Source organism: Atractosteus spatula, chromosome 8 (genome assembly GCF_055471065.1).
Source record: "Atractosteus spatula isolate fAtrSpa1 chromosome 8, fAtrSpa1.hap1, whole genome shotgun sequence".
Lineage (NCBI taxonomy): Eukaryota > Metazoa > Chordata > Actinopteri > Semionotiformes > Lepisosteidae > Atractosteus > Atractosteus spatula.
Window position 1 is genome coordinate 50460451 of NC_142713.1, and position 25774 is coordinate 50486224.

Below are 25774 nucleotides of genomic sequence, written 5' to 3' on the forward strand. Positions count from 1 at the left end.
ATTTGTTATTTTGATCGTCTCAAGAGAGGGCTAAAGCATTGGCCACTAAAAGGGGACCTCCAAAAACATGGAATATTAGTGCACGTCTTTTCAAATATTATCAAGTTTTAATGCTGTGGTATGATAGTGAAAACATCAGTCGAAATTTATCAGGAAAAGCAAAAGTCTTCATAACCTACTAAGCCATGTGATGCTAAAGCAGATGGCCCAGAGTATAATGTATGTTTTGGCTGCAACTACAGCATGCTTTTCACATCAGAATGCCCTCCTTGTTAGCAATCACAGTTGCACATTGTCTAGACAGTCAGTCACACAGCTATACCAGTATATTACTGTCTGTTTTGTCTGCCCAGTTCTCACTTTCTTACAGAGAATATGTATACTACCGCTTCTTTTTTCTCTGACAGACTTGTCCTGCAGCATCTCAGTAATGTTCGGGTCCAGTGGAGGCCTGCAGGGCACTTGCTGTTCTGCTTTCTGATTTAGAGAATTTTAGTTTTAACTGGATGTGTATTTTATGCTTCTACAATTTATAAAGCAACCCCTTCATGTGTGATGCTAGCATTTTGGGTTCTCCTGCAGTTTCCCTCCCAGAATACCTGTACTTATTAAAAGGTAAATATGCATAATCAATATTTGTATATTCTTTCGTACTGCAGTTATGTTACCATTCCTGCCTTCATTGAGGGTCCCTGTTTACAACAACTTGTCTGCCTAGCTAGACAGCTTATTCAGTTATGCACATACAGTATCTCATTTGTTGGTTTGTCAGGTTCTTACTCAGGGTGTCTTAGTAGCACAAAACTTTAACAAAGGAAGAAAATGCCAGTAATGTGGACACAGTGCTTTACAGTCTTTCGAGATGGATACTGAGCTTTTGCATCAGCCACTGGTTTACACTATCCTGATAATGTGACTACCAATCCATATGTTCTAGCAGTGATCTTTCATATTATAGGAAGGTCGTGAAGACCATCCCTGTTGCATTCTAGGGCATCTGTTAGCCTTAAGGATTGGTAAATGTGATTAGCCTTGACAAGCTGGGTGTGTGCTGAGTATGAGACCTTGGTCTGAGTATACTGCATGTGTAAAAAAAAATAGAGTGCTTTTCTGTCACCTTCTTTGGTTATAGGTGATTTACTGTATGTCCAATTGACTTGGAGTAGATAGACTTAGTGGTTCAAAGAGTCAGGACAGCTGCAGACCAGAGGGACATTCAAAATCTTCAGATTTTTAGTTTTTAAAAAGCAAGAAAATTAATTTCAAGATACAACAAAAGTAGTATATTTTACACAGCCCTGTGTAGGGGATTTTCAGATTAGGTGGTATTCTGGGTACGTGGGTACAACGTAGAAAAGCTAAAACATTAGAAATGAGACATTGTGCTTCTCTTCCTTGAAATGTAACAGTTAATTACCTTCCACATCAGGAATCATGAGAGATTGCATACTGTGGTCTGTCTGCTATCAACTAAAATCTCCGATAATAAGCTTTCTCTAGCAATTCACTCTCTAAAAGACATTTTGACTAACTTCTTTATTTATATTTATATAAGTGTCATGATATGAGCCTACGAATCAATCTCTTTGAACAGTTTTATTGTGATACTTTATTTTATTTTAAGTGTATTTAGAAAATAATCATCATAAACTGTCGATTACTCTCTTTTCTGGCCTATGGGTTAATTATGTGGGAGAGTGGGCCAGGGCTGATTGAAATTGCCACAGATTGTCACACATTGTTTTTGTGATTACCAGACATGCTAAAATATGCATGAACCAGTATCCTTTGTGTAAATATAATCAGGCCATCCAGGCATCTCATGCATTTTGTCTGCATTTTTGGTTGCGCACATTTATGTTGGGAGTACTGGCATTCAGGTCATTATTTTTTATTTTATTTTTTGAGGGTGGTGAAAAATAATAACAGGGCTTCAGCGCCCTAGGGACTCGATAGCTACACTTTATATTAAGCAGTAATTTCAGTTTTCCCGGGTTCAGCAATCAATGGTCGCCAATCACTCAGAGAACGTAGATGTGATCACTGAACAACTCTATTATTTGCTGCCTTTGTGTCTGCCTGTGGGACCGTGTTTAAATGGATGTTGATTTCACGGCTAGTCTAGCTGCAAGGTTTAGAGTAAGAAGCTATGCATAAATATTCCTCAGTGTGCCATGATAATACCCTGTGGCCTTAAACCAGTTTTACAGCAGCAAGACAACAAATTGCCTAATCCGTCCCAGGACCTACAGGCCAAATAGCTCAGTTGAATCAGCTCCCAGGTCTTCAGTCTTCCATTCTTTTACCTAATATTTGTGCATTATAAGAATGCCAGGAAACAAGGTTTTCCTTGTTTTTGTCCAAACAGCCTTCACATAGAATGTGCTGCGTGTGCAAGATTATGACTCCTTTTTATTTTAAGTTCAAGTTGAGCCTCGTGAGTTAAAATGACTATAAATCATGGAATGAGGAATGGCCACATGCATTTTCCAAGCTGTTGAGTAGTTGAGTTCTAAAGTAAAAAATCTGTGGCCAGTATCTTTCTCTTTTACTATTCTTGGGTGCTACAGTACATTCCTCAGGATTTTCCTAATCAAAAGGTAAAATAGTTATTAAAATATTTTTAATCTATAAGGCTCTGCATGGCTTGGCACCTCAGTACCTGTCTAAACTATTATCGCCCTACTCCCCACCTCGCAACCTTCGCTCTTCTAATTCTGCTCTCCTAACTGTCCCCCAAGCCTGTCTACATTGTATGGGTGACAAGGCCTTCTCCTGTTATGCCCCCAAGCTCTGGAACTCTCTCCCCAAGGACATCAGAGAGTCACCCTCTCTAAACTCCTTCAAATCCAGACTCAAAACCCTCTTCTTCAGAAAAGCCTTTACTTAACTGGTTCCATTCTTCACCCCTCTGCTTTTCCTAGTACCACCATCCACGGTCTCCTCTATATATTGTAATTGTGTTTTATCTTGTGTATTCTTCTTATTTATTGTTGTTGTCATCCTGTAAAGCACTTTGAGAAGCCACCTTTAAAGGTGCTATATAAAATAAAGTTTATTATTATTATTTTAGATGTTTGGTATTCTTGAAATCAACACCTCATCTGTGAGCTAATTATATAATAGGTTTAACTCTATGTTTTATGAATTTGATATACTGACATAAGTGTCACAAAACAATAACAAAAAGGCTGAAGCTCTGCAGTATAATCACATGATAAATCTTATAAATGCCAGAAATACAGTCTGGAGTTATTTAACTGATTAATTTGACTCTCGAAAAATATCCAACCGAAAAAGCTGTTTTCAAAGCTTTGTGAATTTCTTAATACTAGTGTGGAGGTGGGGCAGTTCCTTCAGATCCCATAAGCAGAACATTTTTTAAAATGATTTTATAGTAGTATGGATTTTAGTAATATTGACAGGCTTATGTCTTGCGTATGAGAGTTGTGTTGAAAAGATCCACAGTTTGTCACCAAAAGCTGTTTGTTCCACTTGTAATGCTCAGAACGCATTTTCTTTGTTTTCCTTACGAGTTGGTGCAATCAATTTGAATCTGCCTGAAAGCATGGAGCACACAATGGCCTGAAAGACATTACTTAGGAAGACAAAAGTTGCAAAATGTTAGTAAATGCCGATCAATTGCACAAGTGTCACACATCTTAGATGCTGAATAAAATAAATTAGAACTGAATAAATTAATGATTAATACCCCACCTTTTTTAAATTGGTCAAGGGTCTGAATACTTTTGCAAATAGTAAATATAAAGGTAACATTAAACAAGTACTGTACATTAGATTTACAAGTGGAAGGTAAATTTAACAATATTTTTGTATTGTAAATGTTAATTAAAAAAACGTAACTGTCAATTAATTGGTTCTGTATGGGTTAATCTTTTTTCATTAATTTGGTAATGTACTTTGTTGTATGAGATGTTTTAAATGATTTACTGTGGAAAATAAAATTACCTCTTGTCATTGGAAGGATAAACTGCAGGCAAGCAGATAGCTATTGAGAAACTCTAATCTTATTGAAAACCCTCCATCTAGTTTTAGTAATGATACATTGTACGCTACACTTGATCGCATTTTTACTTTCATTGATAGCTCTGTGATAGTTTTTTTTGTCTGGAAAAGAATAGAACCATTCATACTAAAAAAAGTTGATCTAAGTTACACTGCTGTCTTACATGTGTACCCAAAGACATCCGTATTCTGCGTTTTCAAAATCAAATCTTATACTACAGTATATATACTGTATATAGCAAAGGAAAAGCCTTTGTGCGAGATGGACAGAAAGTGTCACATTTAAAATAATTCCACCACAGAACCCCTACAAAGGAAAAAGACTATTTTAATATAATAATCAAGAATTGATTTTAATTTTGCTTGACTCGCGTGTCTGGGAGAAATGACCACATCTGTGAATATGAACAGAAAAATTTAAATGTGGAAAAAAACCCGTCAAAGGCTGCCACCCAGTGGCACAAAATTATAAATTTCAAAGATCTGTTGATTTTTAACCAAGAGCCATATAGTACGTTTTAAATATATACTCTGTTTTCTTTGTAGAATTTATACTTTTATGCTAATAATGCTTTTTTTATTAAAGTTTATAAAATACTAAACAAAATCTTCCTGCTTTGCTTCTCAGAGCAATACAAGGAATTTTATTGCTAATAAAAGGAATTGTTTCTCAAGAACATTTTCTAGAATTAAATACCATGCACCCTTCACATAATACCTGAAAAAGGATGATACGAGGCACCTTATGTTGCATATCTAGCATTGCAAATTATGACGTTAGCTGTCACTTGTGATGCAGCTTGAATTCTTTCTTTGGAGCAGTATTCTTTTATTGGGTATTATATGCCTTCTTCCCAAAGCATCTAGTAGTATCAAGAGTTTCTCCAGTTAGTTTGAGAAATCCTGGCTTTTCTCTTCGTTGGGGTTTATAGTAGTAGTACCACACAATGCTTCAATCATGGCCCCTGAAAAACCACTAATTATTAGAACTAATGACATGTTTGAATAGAAATCTTTTCAAAACTGGTTTCACAATGGAACTTGATCAGAAATCAACACAAGACAGTCACAAATGCCTTGTAGTGTATAGTTTTTAAAATTCTTTTTATATTCCTGTTATTTTTTCATATTGTGAAGCTAACTAAAAGGATAACAGAAATGGCAGATAATTTCACTTTTACTGAAAAAGTATATACTGTATTAGCCATTCACTACAGTGTCCCACTTCTTCAACCAATAAACAACATCTAATGGAAGACGACTTTCTTTTCTAATGCATGAGTAAACCAGTGAAGATTCATATTCCCTTTTACAAACTGTTGTGTTCTTCTAGAGCATTTTTTAATCAAAGCAACAGTGTTCACATTGATTTTTTACCCTGTGCAATGTTTCAGAAATCAATCTCATGGACTTCCAAATGTATGCGGCAAAGTATTTTATAAGGAGTAATCTTACTCTTTCAACAATGCATTTCATACAACTATAAGAGATATGTTTACGAGTCCAGTAGCAGTGGATTGGTATTGACAGCTACCAACACCATAGAATATTCCACAGAAATGCAACAATGTAGACTACTGGCTATTGACCTATCAAACTTGCAGTGCTTTGCCGATCTATACTCATAAGTTTCTGAATATCACAATGCCATTGTAATAGCAAATTTTTGAATATTTTGTGCTGGCCATAAATTGTTTTATAGCTTCAGGCACTCACTTGTGTGAGTGAAATGGTAAGGGCATTTGAAAACACATTAATAAGCTATAATGGAAGACTGCCTGTGACCAAATGTCACTATGTCTGCTTGTCATAATGTTATTTGTTGTTGTAGATGAAACAAAGAATAAATGTGTGTCCTTAAGTCATTAAAGACTAAACTATAAATCCAAAGTCAGTCAGCATCATAAAGGTTGTGCACATAGTGCTAGAATTGTAAATTGGAATGTGTCCGAAACGGGCAGACTTTTTGTCAACTCTCTGCTCTACGCTGCTGGAAAATTTTGATTTTTTTTTCAGATTCATTAATGAGCTTTCCAGTGTGAGAGCTCACTGTTGTTTGAATCGCATCTGTTAAAACTTAAAATGCAACAGAGTAGTTGGCACTCTGCCCTCTGGACCAGAAGTTTTACACCCGTGCCTCAGTATACAGTACAGTAGTGACAAGGGACACTGCTATCAACGGATCCCACTTGGTCATGGCAGGAGGGGTATGAGCACTGGTGTCCTGGCTAAATTCCATTATGGCTTTGAACTATCTGCCCTCCCTAAATTTCTCTCCTAATTCCACTGGCGAAACAGTTTCTCAATTCTCCACCTGGTCTGCTGGGGCATAATGTCTGCCAGACATCACTGTTAGTACTGCACTTCAGTAGTGCATGAAGGGAGTCTCTTCATACTGTATATGTGAAGTATTTTGAGATGCTTTGGGATGAAGAGCACCATAGACATTTAAGCAATTACTATTGTAATTGAGTTTCAGTTAGTCAGATTAATTTAACCTTTGCTTCTACAGTATGACATCTTACGGTCTGTGTCACTTCTGTGCTGTTGCTCTTAAATGCTCCAGATTAGGGATTTTTATCAGTGGACCCCTGTGGTTCCTCAGAGACTGTTCAGAGGGTCCTGGAAACCAAAGGAAATTTGTCTTTCCAATTCCAGGGGCGTGAAAAATTAGTGTTCTCATGCTGGATCTTGATCCAAGAGTACTTGTAGTGAATGTGTAGACGTTTTGTTTAGTTTTAAATTAATTGTAGCGTAGTTTCTAAGAACTGTAAATGGCAAAAATGCAAGCCAAAATCTAATGGAGGTTAAGAAGCTCTGGTACTTAACTGAGATGGATTCAATCGGAGCATGTAGGATACATACCCTATTTAGATATAGATAAAATCAATTAAATGTAGTATTGAAGTACATACCATAGCTGAAACTTTAACGCCCTGGTGTAAACCAAATGAAGTACAATACAAAATAATGGTCTGGACTGTATCTCCAATGTGTAATAATCTTGCTATTGTTACAGAAACTAAACAATTTATATTTGGGTACTGCAAAGAATAAGTCATCAAGCAATTAAGACTCTTTTTTGACAACAGAATATAATCTTTTACAATGCCTTGCAAACATTCCCCTCTGCCCTTCCAGTGATGTTCCATGTTGTGGAATTCCTAAATGGTGTGTACATAGTTTGTTTTTCATGACAGCCTGAACACTTTTAATGGGGGAAACAAGTTAAATGTCAGAAAACTGCAAAAAAAAATTAAAAAAATTAAATGATTAAATGGGTAACAGACACTATGTCTAGCTGAGAGGTGTCTTTTGAAGCACTGATGAAAACCAAAAGCATGCAACATTTATGTATTATATATTTTAGACTGTATGTATACTCACAAGAAAGAGGAGTACCTACCAAAATCCAAAAGCATGAGGAAGGTTACAAATGAGAGGAAGACATTTGGCCCATCTATAAGGTAGCTGTGTCAGCATGCGTAGGAACAGGTAAAAGGTTCATCCCATGCTAAACTGTAAAAAAACACTATGTTTGGGTTGTGGAGACTTCTTCTGAGAGTTTCTTACATTTCAGAGGGGAATGAACCTTCAACTATTCCTTATTTGGCCCACCAAGCCCATTTGTTATTAGTTAATTGATCCGAAGATCTCATCCAGCTGTTTCTTGAAAGAAGCCAGGGTCTCAGCTTTTACAAGAAGGCTGGGTAGCTTGTTCCACACACCCACAAATCTTTGATAAAGAAGGGCTTCCTGCTCTTAAAAACAGTTCCACATGGCTTCCACTATGTATGTAGTTTCCAGTGTTTTGAAATGACTTTAAGCGTACCTCCTGTAAATAAATCTGCACTGTCATCTTTAATTCAGCTAGATGCAGCACAGTTAATATGATACGAAATTCTACATAGAATGTATTATACAGTACATAGAATGACTGCTCATAAAGAGCCTGACTGATGCAGGAATCTGTCAGCATTGCACATCAAGCTGTTAAGCAGTTATATCCATGCGTTTTGACACTGTCCTCCAGAATATGAATTTTGAGAAAGTGTACAAGTAAACTACAGTATCTCTTATCTTGGGCTGCGCTATCCCCGTATCTCCAGGCCTCGGCTTAATTGCATTTGTTGATTCTCAGTTCCATGCCCTCAACTACTACTTCTCTCTCTCCCTGGAAAAAAAAAGGATTCTATTGAATTGCAAAATGTATCCCTAACTCACCGGCTGAATCTAGTAACAGATCCTGCCACTTCGGAAAAGCTTCCAGCAGCACTTTGGGATATGTTTTGCCCCTCAAACTGAAATACTGCCAACACACTCTGCCCTCCAGGCTTTCTTTAATAACTCCACTGAAATAGGAACAAAAACATCACTTAACATAGATTTACTGATGAGATCATTTGCCCTGCTGAATAAGGCCAGAACTGTCATCCTGTCATCTTAAGAGCAGTACACAGAGCAAAGTCATGCTTGAAGGGGTTTGAGCGGGGAACTGCGTCTGTGTGCAGGCCACAAAGGTGCGAGCAGAGCTTAATTCCATTCTGAGAAGCAGAAAGAAACATTAGGTTATGGCTATTGAGCCGTCTTCAGGTGACTGCTAGAATCATTTGTCGTCAATAATTTAATTCCAGTAAACATGAGAGTCACATTTATTCACACCCCTACAGTTAGTGTTTTGTAAATCCTCCTCTGGCAGGGATTACACTGACATACACAAGGATCTAGTACTTCCCATTGAGGATTTTTGATCAGTCCTGATTATTGATCGTGGTTATGATCTAATGTCCATTTTTGGCTGAGAATCAGCTCCTTGGGAGAGGGAATTAGGATTTTGGCCAAACTGTCCACCTGTTGCAGTTCATGATTCCTCTTCCACAGGATTGGCATATACAAATCAACCCCAAAACCTAATAGATGCTACACCTCCCAGATAATTCACAATCATAATTCACAATATTATGTTTTTGTTCCTATTTCATTGAGAGTGTGATTTTATTTGCAAGACGCTGGGGCATCATACAGGTATTGACGTATAATATCACAAAAAAGGCAAAACTAATTACATTTTGCCCTCAAACTAAATTATTAGTGCAACTACGGTCCAAAGGACAATGCAACTTGCCTTCCCTCATAAAATAAGAAAGATTAGATATGAGATGAGCCCATTCGGCCCATCTGACACATTTGGTTGTTAATAGCTAATTGATCCAGTGGTATGAAATCCTTGGATTCCAGTTCCGATCCCAAGGATAATCCGACATTCCCTCTTCCTTTTCGTTCGTTATTCCATACTTTAGCTGTACGTTATGCTCCTTCAATGGGGTATTGTTTTTTTTTCTTAAATATTTTTGTTTCTTCTGGGGTTCTTAACCCCTAGTAAAGGAAACAAATAAATCCGTTTTGATCAGAACTGTACTGCAGAATATGGTTCAAACGGGATATCTGAGTGCTTTCTTTTCTCTCCCTAATCGGTTAGTTACGAGGTTAAGTACCTGATGAAACAGATTACTCCCATATTTTGATATTTTCAGACTGCAACTAATGCCTTAATATCCAGTGTGTCTTTGCACATTAAATCTGCAAGAAAGGGCTCTGCTGGTAAATCGATGGCGAAAGCTGACAATTGATGAACGAGGGGGAACTATGGAGAGAGAAGATAAGAGTGCTCATTGCATTACTGCAGAGATTGAATATTCATGTTGTGCTCTGGAGTCATTGTCACTAAGATCATTTGAGCCCCCAGGGTGTACCTATCAATGGCTTTATCATAACCTCAGCCCCAGGAATATTGCTATTAAACAGAGCAGGCAAGTGTCTGAGGAAAGGGAGAGAAAAGGCTAGAAAGCAATAAAAAGCCGCATTGAGATTTCAAAAAGAGAGCAAAAAGAAAAGTTATCGATCTGCAGCAGGGATCTGTAATTCACTTATGCAAATCACTTTGGTTGGAAATGCTAATGAAGTTTGCCTTTCGCCTTTCCATTCAATGACTGTTTTGACATAGAAACCAATGTACAGTACATCAAAATAAAGTATGGCACAGAGGAGATAAGAATGGTAGAAGTGAAGTAAATCCTGTAATGCCTTTTTTCCCCTCTCTTCATCATGATATGAATCTCCCTTCTCATTCTCCTAGAGCTGAGAGTAAAGCAATGTTTTGATAGCGGTATGAAATATCAAATGAAGAAACGGGTTCGGCTTCTGAGATCCGCGTTTCATTAAAGCGTATTGTTGAGCATCTGGGCCAGAAGCCACTCATCTGATAGAGCCGCACAGCTACTGTAATGTCAGGGAATGTACTGTAAGTCAGGCTGATTTCAGTGTGTGTGATCTGAAACTCTGGCTACTAAGTCACATTAGGACCAGCAAAGTGGTGAGTATTAATGTAGTTGGAACTTCAGGTGGGAGCTTCTGAAATACAAATATCATTTTGAAATGATATAGAAACAGACAATAAAAAATGTCACCACTTGTTGCACTTGATTTAAACTAGAGCCCAGTGCCATGACCCTCAAACCTGGTCCTGGAGTACTGCCTGCTGATTTTCTTTCCAGCTGAGCTCTAGATCTCTACTACTAATTGATGGCTTAATGCAGCTGCTTTTTACAGTATGTTAGACTTTTATTTACAGTAACTCTTTTCTTTGATCAGTCCTGAGAGTCATATACAGTAATACGAAACATCAAGGATACTGCTTCCAACACCTTCAGTATAGAGAATTTGAAACCTTCTCTCCTTATCTTGCTTGTAGTTATTTCTGATCCAACAGCTCTTATTAGTTGACAAAGATATGATGAACGGGCACGGTGAGCATTTTTTGTTTGTCCATTGATTACATTTCAGGCAGCACACCTGAATGCAGACAGCTCAGAAACTGGTACAGGGTTAACACCAATTTCAAATCCCTTTTGACCTTTTAAGAGCTAAAAGCAAATTAACAAACATGCAAAAAAACAATTAATTGCCAGCTGTTAATTTTTGTACATTTTAGGTGTTTAAGAAAGAAAACAATTGTTTTTGCTGTATTGGAGAGGTCTTCTTACTACAAAATTTTAATAATTTTTATACTTGTAGTACAATGTGTGCAAATAAGATGTTTTCAAGGTACAGTAAGTAGTAACTGTCTTCTCAAAATTATTTCTTAATGGGGTTTCCTCTGTAAGGCAATTGCAGCTGTTTAGATTTCAGGCACAAATTGTCTTGGTTATCACTGTTATCACTTGTAACTACTTTGACATTTTTTATTTGAAAAGATTTCCAGTGTTTTTACATCAGCCTAGTCCATTCACTAATATGTTGTTAAACATTTGCGACAGAGGCAAAATTAAAATGGATTTTACATTGGACAAGTTCAAAATTAGGGTATGTGAATTGTCAATGTTGTACTTTATCACTACATTCATTTCCTTTTCTCTTTGGTATGCCTCATAAATTTGCTTAATATTCTTTGTATACAGACTTGCAGTGCACAGGCTAATTAGAATTTAATGGTATACAGTGAATATTTGCAGGTGTTCACAGGATCTATCAATTGAGTTCTAGTGCTTTTGTTGATGTGTGGAGCCTTGCTTTTCATTATCTTCCTTTAATAAAGATCAGAGAGATTGAAGAGTTTATAAGTACATGTTTTAATCTTATTAGCATCTCTACTGTTCTGAAATATTTTAAAAGCCTGTCATAATAAAGATGTTAGTGTAGTGTCTTAAAAGTAAAGTAGTCTCGGCATCTGGCCTGGTTTAATTGTTTCTGTTTCCTTGAGCTCTCACATGACTGTACTCTGGTTTGCCATGATGATGAAATGGGACTTTGGACTAAATATGTAATTCATGGATGAGTGTATAACGTGACTGAGAAATACATAGTCTGATATTTTACTTTGTTTCCTTTCTGTTTTGTTTGCCATTTTCATAACCATACATTTACTTAAAACTTGTTTGAGCCATCTACAGTACTTCTTAATTTTGAAGATGTGCATTGTGCCTAGAAAATCTCATTGAGAGTTCCCTTTAGTGCTGCAATTTTTTCAAAATAAGTATGACAGCACCTATTTCTTTAAGACTTTCTGTGTGTACAAAATTAATTTTAAAATCTTGCATACACTCAAGCTGCAAGTATACTTAGATATTTACTGAACAAGTCTAAATAACAAGTGCACCTTTTAGTTCTCCTGTGTGTATCATAGTAAAATTCTAATTGTCTTTTGTATTGTAATTCTTTACATTATTTGCTATATTTGTTGTACCTTGAATTTCTGAATGCTATATACTGTAATTTTTCATTATGCTAAATATTTATCTTTAGCAACAGTATGTGATTATAAAATATACAAAGCATGCAATGGGTGTCCACTTTATACTCTTTTGTATTGTGTTTTAAATGTAAGTTGCATATGATAAAGACGCCTGCTAAATTAGTAAACAGTAATAATTTAAAAATAGATAAAAATAGATTTCAGTTAGAAGTTCAGTTAGAAGAACTTAACATCTGCAACTGTTGTTATGAAGGGAGAGTAGTATCAAAAACAATTTTCTAAAATGAATGTTAAGTTATCTTTCGGTACAGTACGTCAGACACAACAAAAACCCCTACAGAAAAAGGAGTATTTTAAAATCATAGAAATTCATAATTGGTATACAAGTTGGAAGATTCCATTATTTCCCCAAGGAATTGTTCCAATTGTGTGCATAATTTTAGAATACCCCTTTCGTCCTCAGTTTATAATCATTCATTCCACAACTTTGTTTTAAATATTCTTTTTTTTTTTTACTTAAGGGATGTAGGATTTCTCAAATACAAAGGACATTTAGGAGAAAACTATTTATTATAGCAGGCAGGTTGAACAAAATAGGGGAGATCTATAAGTATTCAGTTTTCATATTTCATTATATGATAACATCACACGAATGGCACATCAGAATTTCAGCACATTTCCCTGTGGCATGTACAAGCACTAGTGACCCCTCATCAATATTAATAGACCCCTTGAAAGTGAAGAATTAAAAATTAACAGACCCTGCAGAGAGACATACTGTGTGTATGCAAATTGGCCATAACCAAGGGCAATGCTTGTCAAAAAAAGTACAAATTAAACACATACACACGCAGGAATGTCTGTCTGCAGAAAAAACTTTACATGACCTGTGTTTTGCAGTACAGGTTGTCCTTCCAACTATAGTGGAACCAAAAAAATATTTTTCAAATAGAAGCTCACAAATTTGAGAATTTGTATTGAAACGGAAGTCATTGTTATATTTAATTTTCAGAAAAACATTTTTTTCAATAGTAGATGTTATTGAGTATATGCTTTGATTGAATGTCGCTTTCTTTTACTCAACTGAATCTTTTCAATTGTGTCCAATTTAGTGGACACTAAATAGACCCCTAGAGATGCTAAATTGTTAAAAAATTAGAATTATTTATACTTTTTACTTTAGTTCTCAGGTAGATCCAAAACAGTGTTTACCAACCAGTATTAAATAATGATGTACTGTTATTATTAATTGACACTGTAATACTAGTGTATTTATCCATGAAAATCAGATTAAAGGATCACTGAGCTGTAATGACAAACTATGTTTGGAAAAAATGCCTTCCGATTAGGGGTTTGGAGTATTCTAAGACAACTAATGTAAGTGCAGGATTCTTATGGTTAAAGATGGATAACTTGATAAGATACATTTCTCAAATTGTAACATTACCATCATAAACATCACCAATTTTTAAGTGAGATGTGTTGATGGTGATTGTGGTGTTTTTGGAAACTTATTAAATTGCTTTCTATATCTCATGCTATTCCTTTTAGTTTCCTTTGCTGCTGCAATATAAAACAACAATAAAGAAGAATTGAATTGAATAGCAATTAAGGTAGAGCAGATAATACCCCAACATTAAGGTGTACTGTCTTATTAGCTTATTCTGTATTCATTGCTATTGTATACTGTATGTCTCTAAGTAAATGGTTCGGCAAGCACTTCTAAAATGTAAGCTATTTAGTCTATGTCTGTGTTTTCAGGGATAAGTCCCATGTGCATGAGCATTTCCAAATACTAGATGCCAGTAACAGCTTTTATTTATCTTTCCAAAAATGGATCCTTATGTCCGAAAGAAAAAGTCAGGTTCCTTTGATCAAATCAACAAACCTTAACAGTTAAGATACTTGGATTAAGATGCCAGTTTTTATGAAATAGAGCACATAAGATTTTTCTTTTACCTTTCCCACTGCCGAAGGAACTGAAATAAAACAGATGTTAAGAGTACCTATCAGGATTGTAAAAATTTCATAGCAAAGCGTTTTGATGACGGAGACATAATCCTTTCTGAGCAGATAAAGTAAAAAGAATTCAGTTGCCTTCAATCAGAAGATTATTTGAAATGAGGGAAATTGACCCCTCTTCCAGTAAGTATAATAAAAGGTGTAATAACCTTGGCTGGCAAAAGGAAATCAGAAGCATTAAGTTCCAGTTCTGCAATTTTTGTCTTTCTGGGACACATGGTGCTGTTGAGTATACAGTTAAAATCTAGAAAAGAAAACTAAAAACTTTGAAATGGTTAGACCACATTTCAGGTTGTATACTATTCCGTGTTTTGGTTCTGTGGAGTTTTTTCTTGATAGTGTAGCACCAGACTGACAACTGTACTGCCAGTTCTGTGCCGATGCCCCGCTAAATTTGTTACTGTTGGTGTTCCTGCAGGCAGTACTACGAGATGCTGTACAACACAGCTGATGAACTGCTGAACCTGGTGGTGGACCAAGGGGTAAAATACACAGAGCTGGAGTACATCAATGCACTGAGCCTCCTCCATCGCAGCCAGACGGGTGTGGGAGACCAGACGGTGCAGAATATGAGACTACAGCGCCTGAAGGAGATCATCTGTGAGCAGGCCGCCATTAAACAGGCTACCAAGGACAAGAAAATAACCACAGTGTAATTCCTTTCTCTCCAGCAGCTGTTGTCTTTCAGCGCATATCGTTGCATTAAGCACTAAGGAAAATGACAGTACTTACTGTATAACTGTTCATGCAAATAGCCAAGATCTAGGTGTTGCAATATGTAAGAGTCCAGGAGAATAATGTGTTCCTCTTAAGTCTGTCTTTTTTTAAACATTTACGGGCACCTGTATAAAAACATATCTGTGTGAAACAAGATGCTCAAGGTTATTTAGCTCAACTCATCTTCAGGAAACACTGTACATGGTTTTAGGATATTTCATTCATTTTAATATAATCCCAGCCCACACTTCAAAATGATTAAAATCACTTTTAATATTGCGTTCACGTAGTTCTTCTAAAGAGTGACTTATGCCCAAAATAAAAAATGAGAGATCGTATAATGTAGATAATCATTGGAAAAGAAAAAAATTGTTCCTACTGTACCTACTTAAAAGGAATTTTCTCCTGGATTTTAACATAAAAGCACTGGAAACTTGTTTATAGATTATTTTTTTTCTTTTACTGTTTATCATGGTTGTGCCTGATCTGGAAGTAGGCAGTTTAATTTCACACATTTTGGCAAATCTACATCATGTCCTGCTTTCTCAAAAAAAAAAGGTAAACGATGAATCCTAGTACTATAAATGACTAACATTATTATGAGGGATGGAAAGCCAGATGGATAAAAAAGGAATTTCTTTTGACCGGTAAAATAATGTACCGTGCACCTGAAATTGTAAATAAGTGTGTTTTAAAAAAATAGTTCTAAAAAGTCTCTCTATCTTTTCTTTTCAAAACTTGTTCTCTGTTCCCACATATTTAGTTCCTTAAAAATGTTTAGAGTAATAGTGTTTGAAATAAATTCCTTTCTTTATGAAATACAGGCTGGCAGTGTCACTTTGCCATGCAGTTCTTAAAAAGCATACAGGGAGGTGTATCATTATTACATGCAGTTTGAAATCAATAAAGCTGTGTTGGTGGTATTGGAATTGGCGTGTCCTGGTCTTTTATTTTTGCAAAATGTACAGCAGATGATAGTTTAAAAACACTGCGACAATTTAGTCAATAATTCTAGGTAATATTTTTTTCTGTCAATCCAGAAGTGTGTTCCCCTGTAACTTGCTTGAGTTTGCTGACCAGTGCTGTTTTGCTAATGGGGCTTGTAGAGACAAAAGATTGAGCATGAAGAGGCTGTCTTGGACAGAGGTGTATAATGGGCGTGTTTGTATCATAGAGATTCAAGAAATCACATTCAAGCATAGTTCTGCATAAATTGGAAATATGTTTGTTATGACAGCCCCCGGAGAGCCAAGCAGATATGATTGAGTTTGAATCCTTCAGTGTTGGGTACCCCTTTCTATACATTAAACTGTGCACAACCTTTTGTGTTACCATATACAGAACAGAATTTCATATGAGGTAACTGTATATTTGTATTTGTATGAAATTTGTATGAAAAACAGCATTGAAAACTACATGCAATGGATATATCTGGATGCTAGAATGCTAGATGCTGTCTTGTAATGTCCAGCTGTTTAAAATGTCGCACATGCATCAGGGGCTGTGGTCAGATTAAATTGAAAATATTTTCACTGCCCCAGAATTACATTAAATGGGTCACTTTTTAAACATGAAGAAAAAATCAAATAAATTCTATCTATATTATACAATGAAAGGAATAAGTTACACTGAACATGGGAACTTGTGTTTGGAAGTTATTTCTATTCATTCGTAAAAACACATTTCAGGTTACAAATGAGACAACTCTTTGGCCAACTAGCCTGTTTGGCGGTTTGTAGTTCATTTATCCAAGGATCTTATCCAGTTGTTCCTTCTAAGAATCGGCTTCAGCAGCATGCCTGGCTTGTTCCATACTCACACAATTCACCCAGATACCCAAAGCACAGCAAAATACAATGTTTGCAAGTTACAATACAATATGTAAAAATTTTTTCAGTGTAAAAAGTCAGACAGACTGTGTAGTGGAATGCGAAGTTGTTTCCTTTTCTTCATTCTATAGGGTAATTTCTCTCAGCTGGTTAAACACTGAATACCACATGGGCATCAGTAACGACTAATACTGCTGTTCAGTATTATAGTGGGCAAGACAGAAGTCTATGCATTCTGAAGAATAACTTGCGTTCCATAATACATTCAAGATTTACTTTCATAGGGCAATCTTTAAAGTTCATGTTGTTTACTGCTTCTTTGTTCAAAGCTATCATTCTTTTTTAATTTGCTAAATAGCGATAGAATACTTTATACAGTGTTGTGTGACTTAAAGTAGTATTGCCACAAAGGTTTTAGTTGACTGCCTCTTGTTATTCACGCACATTTCAGAAAAGAAATGCTGTGTACTAACACTAGCATGAAGCGTGTGGAAAATCGCCTTTTCAGGTAGGCCAGCTGTTGCCCTTTGCACATGAAAACACTTTGATACTCGGACATCAGTTGAAATGGCCAAGAACAGTGGCTTGACTAAGGTTAGCAACCAAAGTGGTAAAGAAAACATAAACCGCACCAGCAAAACCAACGCCTGTAGACAACACAGGCTGCTAACATTCTGGTGTACTGGCAATACCCTGACAGACAGACACTAAACTGATGTGACCATAACATAAATACCACTGAGGGGGGCATGCAAACTCCATACAGAACATTCCATGTAGGAATAGAACACAGGGCCTAAGAGCTATGAGGCAAAATTCTGACACACCGCCATCCATGATGGATTAAAAGCTATCATAGACAAAACCTCCATTTCCTACCTTTTGTGAATATAATGTTTTTCAGATGGAGAGAAGCTGTCTTGAGCGATGTACTTTTTGGTCAACCTGATTGGTGACAACCCTTTTTTGCCTTAGTACTGTGTGTGTTGGCACTGTGAACACTGAATTTCTTCTGTTAAAGATGATAATCATAATCTACGTCATAATATATACAGTACATAATGAATAACCGAAAGGCAAACTAAAAATAAGCAACACACAAAAATATACAGTACCTGTATGTACACATGATGTTTACACCTATTTTTCCAATTCAATTGCACACTAGAACAGATGGTAGTCTAACCCAGTTTCATTTACAGTTAATACAGTCCTAAGGTTTGCACTTAATAGTAATTCTAATGAAGCACTGAAAATAGTTTAAAAAACATGCAGAAATATTTTTTTCCTTATCATTGTAAAGTACAAAACATATTTCAAATGCAATTCAGCACATTGTTGTTCTGATCCGGTCCCTGCCGTGCAGAGACTGAGCTGAATGAATGGCGAGCCGAGCTGCAGGAGCTGGTATCGGAGAGACCCGGAGGAATTCGGGGAAGGCCAGGTTTACCTTCGTTTCTGAGACGGGTGTGCTGACGAGGAGAGAAAGTCCGGTTCAAGGTGAATTAAGGAGGGAAAAAACAATTCCCTGCCTAGTCAGTGCCCTTGCGGCAACGAAGCAAGACAGTAGCGCTTCAATTCAAGCGTTAGCTCAAAAATCGGAGCACTAAACAGGAATTGATTGATAAGGACTGAGGGTGTACCTGCATTTGTGCCAGGGACCTCTTGATCTGCACTCAGACGCTCTACCGCTCTGCTATCGCTTATCTTATCATATATATTTTTTATTGAAAATAAACTTTTTTGGACAATATACATTAATCTTACGATGAGTGTATACTCTAACAAAACATAAAATCTCTACTAATTTATATAAAAAAAGTTCTTTAAAGGTGATCGTCCTTGTTTAATCCATTCACTGTGCTCGCACCTTATCTGATCTAAAGTAAGGAGCTCACCTGGCAGTTTTGGATGCGGTGAGTCCCCGTGCGAATGCGTTGGTCCTTAGGGGCAACACCGGGACGCTGACAGCTGCCTGCCCGGGTGTAACTGAGGACCAGGGAGGTCAGTGAAAAAAGGCAGCATTGCTAACCGCTGTGCCACCCTTGACGGTATATCCCAATACGCACTTACTGTACAAAAGTAGTATATTCTTATTAAAATAGTACAAGATATACAGTAATAATAATTATTATTAATAATAACAACTATTATTATGACTGCTATTCCTTACACATACGTACAGTATAATGTGTATATAATAACTTTACTGCTTGAGATCGCAACGTAATCACCTTATGCGATTTAATTAGCATATAGGTTAAATAATTATTAGGGCAATGTTTATTTATATAGATCATATTTTTAATGCGCTACATAATTTTGCATATTAAGTGATATATATGTTTGTATAAGACGCGTCTTTTCATCGACGAAACCTAATATATCTGTAGTTGCTATTTCCGTGGGGAATAAAATTAGCTTCGCCGTTTCATTGAATAAACCTTACTGTCAAAGAACGCCTGAATTCTCATGTACAGTATTTAACTGGGGTTAATATTACTGCATTCTGAAGCACCGTACAAACACACAATGCTGCCAACACTGAATATTCACTGGATTACTTTTACCTTATGCGTCCCCGCAGTTGCATTCAGGATGAAGACTTTTATTAAACACTGGGTTTAACGAATAACGAATAAAATATATTGCACTAGCAGTACTCTAAAGCCATAAACATGGCCAGCAGCCATATCACCTTGCAAATCACAGCTGGGCTACCCACTGAAGCTCAGCACCTGTGAGCCTGGTCAGTACCTGGATGGGGGACACTATACTGTAAACAGGCGCCGTCCTTCGAATGAGGCGTAAAACCGGCGTCCTGACTCGGTGGTTATTAAAAATCCCAGAACATTACTCGACAAGAGTAGGGGTGTAACCCCGGTGTCCTGGCCAAATTTCCCATTGGCCTTTACCAGTCATGGCCTCCTAATAATCTATAAATTCACTCTGTTCTCCTCCCCACGGTGAGCTGATGTGTGGTGAGAGTACTGGCTGCCGTTGCATCATGCAGGTGGGGCTGTACACTGGTGGTGGTGGTCGAGGGGATCGAGTGCCAATTTTCTGTAAAGCGCTACATGGACACACAGTTTTCATTGTATTCAGCATAACTGCACTACTTGTGACACATAGCAGCTCTGCTCGTATTGAGTTTTATTCTATTTAAAAAAATGTAACCTCAATTTTGTGATTTGTGTTTTTGTGAATTTTGTGATTCTTGTTTTTTTTGTGAGCTCGCAGAAAAGACATTTCATTGCCAGCAACTACTGCTGCATGCAGTTGTGCATTTGATAAATAAACTTTGATTTGATTTGATTTTGATTTGAGTGGAGTGTCCAGAAAAAGCGCTATATACGTGTAAGAATCTATTTTTCATTGATAAAACTTTCTACAGTGTTTCGTGATTTAGTAATTCCCATAGTAGAAAAAAACAACAACATTACCTTAAAGAACAACGTACAACATTATGTTTACACGGGACTTGTCACAACGTTGAACTATTTCCTTTCCATCCTTTCCGCCTCAGTTTTAAGTCCCAGAAACTACAAGTCCCGGCATTCAGTTCGCCTTCATCAGCCCCATCATTATGTTGTTGCTTGGCAACAGTATAGTACACAGTGGGACTCGGTTTGAGAGTTTCTTTTTTGGCTCGAGTGAGCCGCGTCAACATAATGCAAGCAGAATTAATTCTGAAAATACACGTCTAAAATGCAAGTTTCGGCGGCTAATTCCATAGCGGGGCTTGCGAGCCCCTGCCTTTCTCCTGTTTCACCTAGTGGCAGCGCTAATGCCATGGGGCCTCTGGTGATGCAGGAGAAAGTAGACACTGTGCTCCGTTCAGACACGCCTGAAGTACTCGAGAGTCCCCGCAGTCTCAGAGAGCCTCCAGAATACTCCAGCTCTGGGGAAGAAGAGCCAGCCATGGAGGAGGTAATATATAAGATCAACAACTGCCTATGAAACGAACAAAAATATTCTTCTATAAACTCAGTTTATCCTTTTTTTTTGTGAAAATCCAAACTGGTATAAGACAACATGCATAACGCATGAACGCTTTGCGTATATACAGGTAATCACGAATGCAGCTTATGGTACTCAGTAGTTTTATAAGTATTTATGAGTTATTTAGCATTTATAATACAAAAAATACCTTCCTGTTTAGACACACCCTGTTATCAAGCACAGGTATTACCCCTGCTGTACACCTGGGTAGGATGAGGTTAAGAAAGGGCTGCATAATGAACTATTTAGAGTAGTGGCTTGTTTGCTTCACCCATCACTGTTTTTTATTTTATTTTTTTTAAGGAGGTTGCTCAATTAACTGAAGAAGACGTTTCTAGCGGATTATCAAGCTTGGGGAATTCTGCATCTGGACTGGAACATGTCTATCTGCACCTTTCATTACCAGTGAGTCAGTTCATCATATACTGTAACATGGCCTAACAATTATAATGTGTTCCTAGGACTGTGTTGTCTTACAGTACGTGGCCCTCCTTCTTGTGTAAAATTTAAACTAACATAATTCTGCTAAAATAATGGTAAAGTTTTTTCTGCTTCTATAATGGCTGCTTCTTAATTTTCAGGTCTTTTAACGCAGTGATCAATCATACAGTACTTCCTTTACAAAAGTCTTCTTTTTATATTTTATATGCCCCAAAAGTTATTGGGGCTTTGGTCCTCTGCCAAAAGAGACTGGGATAATAAGCTGAAACAATCAAGTTTTTGTCATAGGGGACCTAAGTATGGTAGAAGAGAAAAGGTAATGGTCTGTACACTAAAAAAAAAAATCTAAAAAATGTCTGTCTTGGGATCGTTCTTCAAGTCATCACTTTCAGTAGGGAATGAACTGCAAGAGACATGAAAGATAAATTGTAGTACAGCAATTATGCTGAGATATAAAATAAAATGCTTTTGTTAACAGCAAAGTTTTGGTTACACATACTGCATCACAATGCAAAACAGTATGTACTGTAAGTGCAGTATACAGTATATGATATTGCTGTTGATAAAAGCAAAATCTGATTTTACCTTTTAACAGTTAAAGTTTGAGTTTAGAATATCTCAGATGAAAAGTTTTACACCTGTTCCTGGAGCTCCAGTGTGTCTGCAGGGTTTCATTCCAGCTCAGCTCTTATTGAGCTAAACCTAGTGGTTACTGCCTTAACTGGACCAATTTAGCAGCTTTTCCCAACTCTACAGGTGCCGTTGCTTTGAAGAGATCTAGAAAACCTGCAGACACACTGGTTCTCTGGGACAAAGATTGGAAACCCATGTGTTAAAGGTTTCTTCCAGGGCTGTCTCTGATGACCAAAAGAGTCTATAAATGCCACTTTTGGAAGAAGCCTTAGATACTTGCAAGCTTCCTTGATGCCTCTGTTTAAGGCAAGTAGGATGCTTTTATAGGTAAAAGTTAAAAGCCTAACGAATTCTGCACAAACAACTGGCCTGGAACTCCTGGTGTACTCTCTTCAGGACACTGTACACTCTCGCATGTAAATGGTATTAATGTCTTCATGGAATAGTATTTATAACACAGAGGGCTCTGATTTGACGTCTGGCACTCCACTTTGCTCTAGAGCTGAGGTTTTGCAGTGCTCTTTATTTTGTATTTATAATCATGTTTAGGTCTATATTCCAGCATGAGCACTAGGATTGAATGTATCTTTCGGAAGAGTGACCTAATTTTCAATTGAACCCAAAATTTCAATCGGTGACCTTAAGAGTGCATCACACGTAAAAGTAGTAAAGGATTTTGTATATTGGGGATACACAGGGAAGACAGAAAATACATTAATGCAAAAAAAAAAGTTTTATTTTAATGCATGAACATAATTATCTGAGAGTTGTGGATCTTCTTCCACCCTTTCTCTCTCTCTTCATTCTTCCCTTCTCTTTATTGATTACATGCCTTGTAATCATGAAAATATAGCCTATGTAAGCAGAAGTAAAAAGTGGGATGTTTCTGCTTACTACAGTTATAAATTACTTTTAAGTGAATGATCCCTAAATGATTTGTACTGTAGCACAATGGGGTTTAGGGAATTAAGAAAACATTTAATGTTCCTTCATTGAAACTGCCTAAAGATTTTTATTTGTAATTTGCCTTTTTTCAAAGGATGGTAGCTTCTAAGTTATCAAACAGCCAGGTACACGAGCTGCTTTAGTAAACGTGAAAGGACAAGCACTGCAGATATTTTTGGAGCTTCAAAAGCAGAGGCAGAGGAGTCTCAGACATCTTTCTTATAAATATAACTGAGTAGTGAAGTATACATTTGTGTAGTTTCATGCCATTGATGAAAGTTATTCATCTGTTTTTAACCAATAATCCACAATTGAATGTACTTAGAAGGAAATGCAGATACTTATGATAGTCAGTGTTGCATGGGGATGCTTTTGTATGTGTTGTGTACAGTGAAGTGAATGTGATAATACAGTAGCTCATTTACTGTAGATTGAACAGTAACAATAACATGCACACCAATTATATCATGCTCCAAGAAACATTGAAACCAAGTATCTAATTAGCAAAGTACAATATGAGCACAATTTAAAAAGTGTAAAGATTTTAATGATTTTCTTTGTATTACATTTTAAAACTGTGGCTCAGGTAAACTTTACTACTTTATGGTAGGATCTTGTGTATAAAAACCTATATTAAACATCCAAAATTAAAAATAAATAATTACTTCAATCTGAGGAGTAGGTGTTTTTACATCACTGTGGTGGTAGCATGCTGCCCCACAGCTCTTGGGTCCGGTGTTCTGTTCCAGATTGGGTAGCCTTCTGTGTAGTTTGCACATTCTCCAGTGTTCACATGGATTTTCACAAGGTGCTCCACTTTTCTCTCACCTTCCAGAGACAATGGGTATCTCTGAAATGTGTGTGTGCCTTACAATAGACTTTTATCACTTCCAGGATGTAGTCCTGCCTTGTGTCCTGTACTTCCACAGTGACCCTTACCAGGGGCAGCTAAACAGCTTTTGGACAGCGGATGGGTATTCCATAATATAGAGCAAAATTATAGAATGTATATCCTGCTTTAAGGCCCTTTGTGAATGCTTTAAATGCTGAAAACCATTCAATTTGAAGAAATTCCTGTATGTGTCTCGAACTGCTAACAAATAACGTTCTACAGTACATGTGGAGGATTAGAGGATTATAGAGGCAAAGACTTCACACACTTACAGAAGTGACAGAAATCTGTATTTCCACTAACCTACTGACTATGTCACCATGTTTAACATAGGTGTCATTTGTAACTATTAGAAATGCTTTTAAGCAAGGCCTGTTATTTTTTATTTAAATATACTGTATCTTTCTCCACACATATTAACTACCTCCTAAAATGTCTCCTTCTGACACTGATTAATAGTTAATATACAGTATTTGAAAATCTCACTCCTGTGAAATTGAGAGAAAACTTCAAGAGGAGAGAACTGAAATAGTAAGTTATTTTTATGCTGGATTCAAATAGGAGCCCAAAGAATGATATTTATTTGTCTTCACAAATCTGCGTGCATTAATACTGCATGTGTGTTCAACATGCTTTAACCATATGTAAATGTGTTTGAATTAACTCTTACTTGTTTCTGTAGGGGCAAAATTTACGAGACATATCTATTTTGTGCAATTATGTCCATCTACAAAAGCTTGAACTTTCACACAATAAGATTCAAGGTATGGTTTAAAACATTCTACATTTAAATTATCCTTAGTTTTTAACATGGGAAATAAAAAATTACAATGATTACTCTTAAATCAATCTTTCATGTTTCTGATATTGTAATATCTGTAAATAAATGCTAGAAGAATTGAAGAGTAAAATATGTAAAATGCACGTAACTAATATACTATATATTGATTTTTTTTTAGATTTATCCTGTGTTAGCTATATGCCATATCTAATCAAACTTGATGCTTCTCATAATGAACTTGAAGAATATTTTGGATTTGAGCCACCAAAAAATCTCACGGTAAGTTTTTTATACAAGGAATTAACCCCATAAAAAGACACTCAGGATAAACTTTAAATATTTGCAATTTATTGGAACATGCAAAAATCTTTATTAATAGAAGTACCTGTGCACTCCTACTGGTAGATCAGTAAATATTGTTACAGAAACATTAGCTCACTCCTGCTTCAGTATAGATAGCATATTTGTTCACATCTTTCAGTTCATAAATGAGAAAGTTTGTCTTTGATCTGCAGTCATTTTAATCACTTATTTTGTTGTGCATATCTAAATGAATTTAGAAAGCAAGCAGTTAGCTTTTTATCCAATCCTCTTGTAGTTTGGGTCTTCATAAAATATTCTATTTATTTTGAACATTGTTTTTGAATGTCCCTTGCTTGTATCTTTGTTGCCATAGCTACCAACAAGAAACCACTAATCTGATTCAAGAAGTCTATGTGTATCTGCTTTGTTCTTGATGGTTGCTTTTAATTAATTGGAGGAAAAGGGCAAGGAAAGGATGACTTTATGCTTTCATCGATCATAGATAACCTTTTCAATGCAGTTTCCAAAGAAAACTGAGTTAATGAATATTTTTTGTTACAGGAAGTAGATTTTTCATACAACCGGATGTCTGAAATGAAGGATTTATCTGCTTACTCATCTCTGAGTAAGCTTATTTTGGATTGTATCCTTTATTAGAAGAAAAGATGCTACAGCACATATATCTATTTTTGTTTTTCTATAAAGTACAAAAGGACACCTTGCAAATTTTTGGTAAATCTTCTGTCATTTTTGGTGTGATGGTAATGATTCTTCTTTTATCTAATAACTAGCAATTTTATGTATTTCCTTACTTGTAATATTAATAACAATGCAGGCTGATGTTTCAGTTATTTAGAAATGTAAACTGGATTCCACTACTGTCAATTTTTCACTCTTTATAAGCAATGAAATTATCAGTATGGTTCTCAGTA

The 25774-nt window shown here is 36.4% G+C and overlaps 2 protein-coding genes across 3 annotated transcripts in view; both read left to right on the plus strand.

Annotated features, from left to right (window-relative positions):
- Positions 1 to 15945, plus strand: part of exoc4 (exocyst complex component 4) — a 217901-nt gene extending 201956 nt beyond the window's left edge. For both annotated transcript variants that reach the window (XM_088923436.1, XM_088923437.1), the window contains exon 18: positions 14718 to 15945. In XM_088923436.1, the coding sequence (XP_088779562.1) occupies positions 14718 to 14955 (238 nt within the window). In that variant the 3' untranslated portion in view covers positions 14956 to 15945. The remainder of the gene's footprint in view (positions 1 to 14717) is intronic.
- A 4608-nt stretch (positions 15946 to 20553) lies between these two features.
- lrguk (leucine-rich repeats and guanylate kinase domain containing) overlaps positions 20554 to 25774 on the plus strand; it is a 37798-nt gene continuing 32577 nt past the window's right edge. Inside the window, exons 1-5 of the mRNA XM_088923438.1 lie at positions 20554 to 20775; positions 21151 to 21252; positions 24441 to 24522; positions 24718 to 24818; positions 25404 to 25485. Coding sequence (XP_088779564.1) covers positions 20554 to 20775; positions 21151 to 21252; positions 24441 to 24522; positions 24718 to 24818; positions 25404 to 25485 — 589 coding nt within the window. The remainder of the gene's footprint in view (positions 20776 to 21150; positions 21253 to 24440; positions 24523 to 24717; positions 24819 to 25403; positions 25486 to 25774) is intronic.